Source organism: Medicago truncatula, chromosome 1 (assembly GCF_003473485.1).
Source record: "Medicago truncatula cultivar Jemalong A17 chromosome 1, MtrunA17r5.0-ANR, whole genome shotgun sequence".
Taxonomy (NCBI): Eukaryota; Viridiplantae; Streptophyta; class Magnoliopsida; order Fabales; family Fabaceae; genus Medicago; species Medicago truncatula.
In genome coordinates this window covers 20,298,836-20,301,829 of record NC_053042.1, presented here as the reverse complement: position 1 = coordinate 20,301,829, position 2,994 = coordinate 20,298,836, and the positions used below count along the sequence as shown (strand labels likewise).

The 2,994-nt window shown below is 32.9% G+C and overlaps 1 protein-coding gene across 1 annotated transcript; it reads left to right on the top strand.

Moving 5' to 3' along the window:
* The first annotated feature begins 585 nt into the window (after positions 1–585).
* On the top strand, positions 586–2,723 carry LOC11429423 (protein NUCLEAR FUSION DEFECTIVE 4). The gene has a single exon (XM_003590202.4). It carries the CDS (start codon positions 749–751, stop codon positions 2,540–2,542), a length of 1,794 nt encoding a protein of 597 aa, XP_003590250.1. The 5' UTR covers positions 586–748; the 3' UTR covers positions 2,543–2,723.
* The last annotated feature ends 271 nt before the right edge of the window (positions 2,724–2,994 follow it).

Sequence of the window (2,994 nt, the reverse complement as noted above, 5' to 3'; positions counted from 1 at the left end):
ATATTAATATTTTTTAAGGACGAATATTGATTATAATATATATATATATATATATATATATATATATATATTATAATAATAGACCCGTAAAAAATTAATTGGGGCCCAAATTTCGTATTTATTTTTTGGGATATATGGTGGTTGGACTTTTCGCCCTGCCTCAGATATACGGTTGTGTTCAAGGTTATACTTTGGCTTCAGAAGAGAAATTTCTCTAGTAACTAATCATCTAGAGATATTTGATACACCACACAAAATTCATAATGCATTTTCTTCTTTTATCTTTCTTAAAACAAAATTTCATGTTATTCTTACAAGTTATATCAAACTCAATAGATTAACATCTACATGTTTCTTCAACAGGTTTAACATTGTTACATTCTTAAAACTAGATTTAAAATATCTCTACTCCATATAAATATATCTTATATAATTTTCCAAATACAAACACTAGAAAATTCAAAAAAAAACGGTTGTTAGTTAGATAAATGACATAGTACAAGAAATGTGGGCCCACTTAAGACAATTCTATTCCCCAATTTCTTTTGAATAATGTTTGATGGTAAATAACCACTGAATGTCCGTCATTCTCACTCCACGACAATATTGCCTTATTAAACTTTAGTGAAACGAATGATGTTTAATATCATTCTCTAATATTGTTTTTGGTCAAGTATGCCATTCTCTAACTCATGAGAAAAGTGGTATTAGCTAACCTGTAAGCTATTTGGTGGAGAAGCTGGGAATAATGGTATTTTCAAGAAATCAACATGGTTGGGAAAACACCAAAGGCTTCACTCTTCAAGTCCTAACAGGAAGGTGGTTTATGGTGTTTTCATCATTTATGATCATGTCAGTATCTGGAGCAAGCTACATGTTTGGTCTATACTCAAGAGAAATCAAATCAGTTTTGGGTTATGACCAATCCACTCTCACTCTCTTAAGCTTCTTCAAGGACTTGGGATCTAACATAGGCATTCTCTCAGGCCTACTCAATGAAATCACACCTCCTTGGGTTGTCTTAACAATTGGTGGTCTTCTCAACTTTTTTGGCTATTTCATGATTTGGCTTGCAGTCACAAGAAAAATCCCAAAACCTCCAATATGGAATATGTGCTTATACATATTTATTGGAGCAAATTCTCATTGTTCAACCAACACTGGAGCTTTAGTCACCAGTGTAAAGAATTTCCCTGGTAGTAGAGGTGTTGTCATAGGCCTTTTGAGTGGTTATCTTGGTTTGAGTGGAGCTATCATTACTCAACTATACTATGCCTTCTATGGAAATGACTCTAAATCTTTAATTTTGCTTATGGCTTGGTTACCAACTGCTGTAACTTTTGTTTTTATGCCAGTTATTAAGCACCATAAGAGAGCTGAACAACCAAATGATTCCAAAGCTTTTTATAATTTCCTTTACATGTCTTTAATCCTTGCAGGGTTCCTCATGATAATGATCATAGTGCAAACATGTTTCAACTTTACTAAGAGTGAGTATTATGTCACTTCCATTGTGATGCTTCTCTTGCTCATCCTCCCTCTTTTTGTTGTTATTATGGAAGAACAAAGGATTTGGAAGAACAAAAAAGAGCAAATCAATGGTGAAGATTCTCCTCCTAAGCCTTTGAATATAACCACACAGATGCCACAGACTCACCAATCTACAGGAGAGACTACTCAAAATCAAAATCAAAATCAAAATCAAAATCAGAATCAGAAGCAAGTTTCCTCTTGGAGAAACATACTCTTTCCTCCAAGTAGAGGTGAAGATCATACAATATTTCAAGCCATTTTCAGCCTTGACATGATGACTCTTTTTGTAGCCACAATATGTGGACTTGGTGGAACTCTTACTGTGGTAAATAACTTGAGTCAAATTGGACTATCTTTAGGATATCCTGCACATAGTATAACCACATTTGTGTCCTTAATGGCAATTTGGATCTATCTAGGTAAAGTTACACAAGGGGTTATTTCAGAATTTATCATAACAAAGTTAAAACTCCCTAGACCACTCATGCTCACATCAATCCTTATATTCTCTTGTTTAGGTCACCTTCTAATTGCATTTAATGTCCCAAATGGTCTTTATGTAGCATCAATTATTATTGGTTTCTGCTTTGGTGCAAATTGGCCAGTACTATTTTCAATCATATCTGAACTCTTTGGTCTTAAATATTACTCAACATTGTACAATGTTGGGTCAATAGCAAGTCCAATTGGGTCATACTTGTTAAGTGTGAGGGTTGCTGGTCATCTCTATGACAAAGAAGCCCTAAAGCAAATGGCAGCATTAGGGTTAAAGAGGAAGCCAGGGGAGGAGTTGAATTGCAATGGAAGTGAATGCTACAAATTGGCTTTCATTATAATCACTGCTGTTAGCCTCTTAGGGGCACTTGTGTCTTTAACTTTGGTGATAAGGACTAGAGAGTTTTATAAAGGTGACATATACAAGAAGTTCAGAGAGGAAGCTAGAAATAATGAAAATGAATTGGTTGTGACTCAGAACAAGGTTGGACCTGCTTCAAATGATGATGCATAGATAGATATCTTTGGTAAGGAAATGGTAGATACTTAAGAATTGGAAAATATATAGTATAGGTTCGTGCAATCTTATGCTTTCTTTTCAATGTAAAAGTAGGGATCCACTTTTGAGATATTTATTACATATATATGGATGGTATATGTGAGATTAATAAATAAACAATTACTCTCTTTCGTCTCATAATAACCGTCATTTTTAAATTTCAATGTAATATTAATTTTATTTTATTATTCAATTTTATCATCTACTTAATATTACATGCATCACTTCTAAATTGTCATTTTCTAATTTACATAATGCTAATGAAAATATATCAATGATTAATACAACTAATTTTTTATCTTATTTATACTCCCTCTGTTTCAAAATACATATCGCATTTTTGCAACGTGCACTATTTACGTGACTTTAACTATATTTTTTAACTAACATATAAATACAAGTGATAG

Bases quoted from the DNA above. Each gene is read 5' to 3' on its own strand.
- LOC11429423 (XM_003590202.4), top strand. From the start codon at position 749: ATGGTATTTTCAAGAAATCAACATGGTTGGGAAAACACCAAAGGCTTC.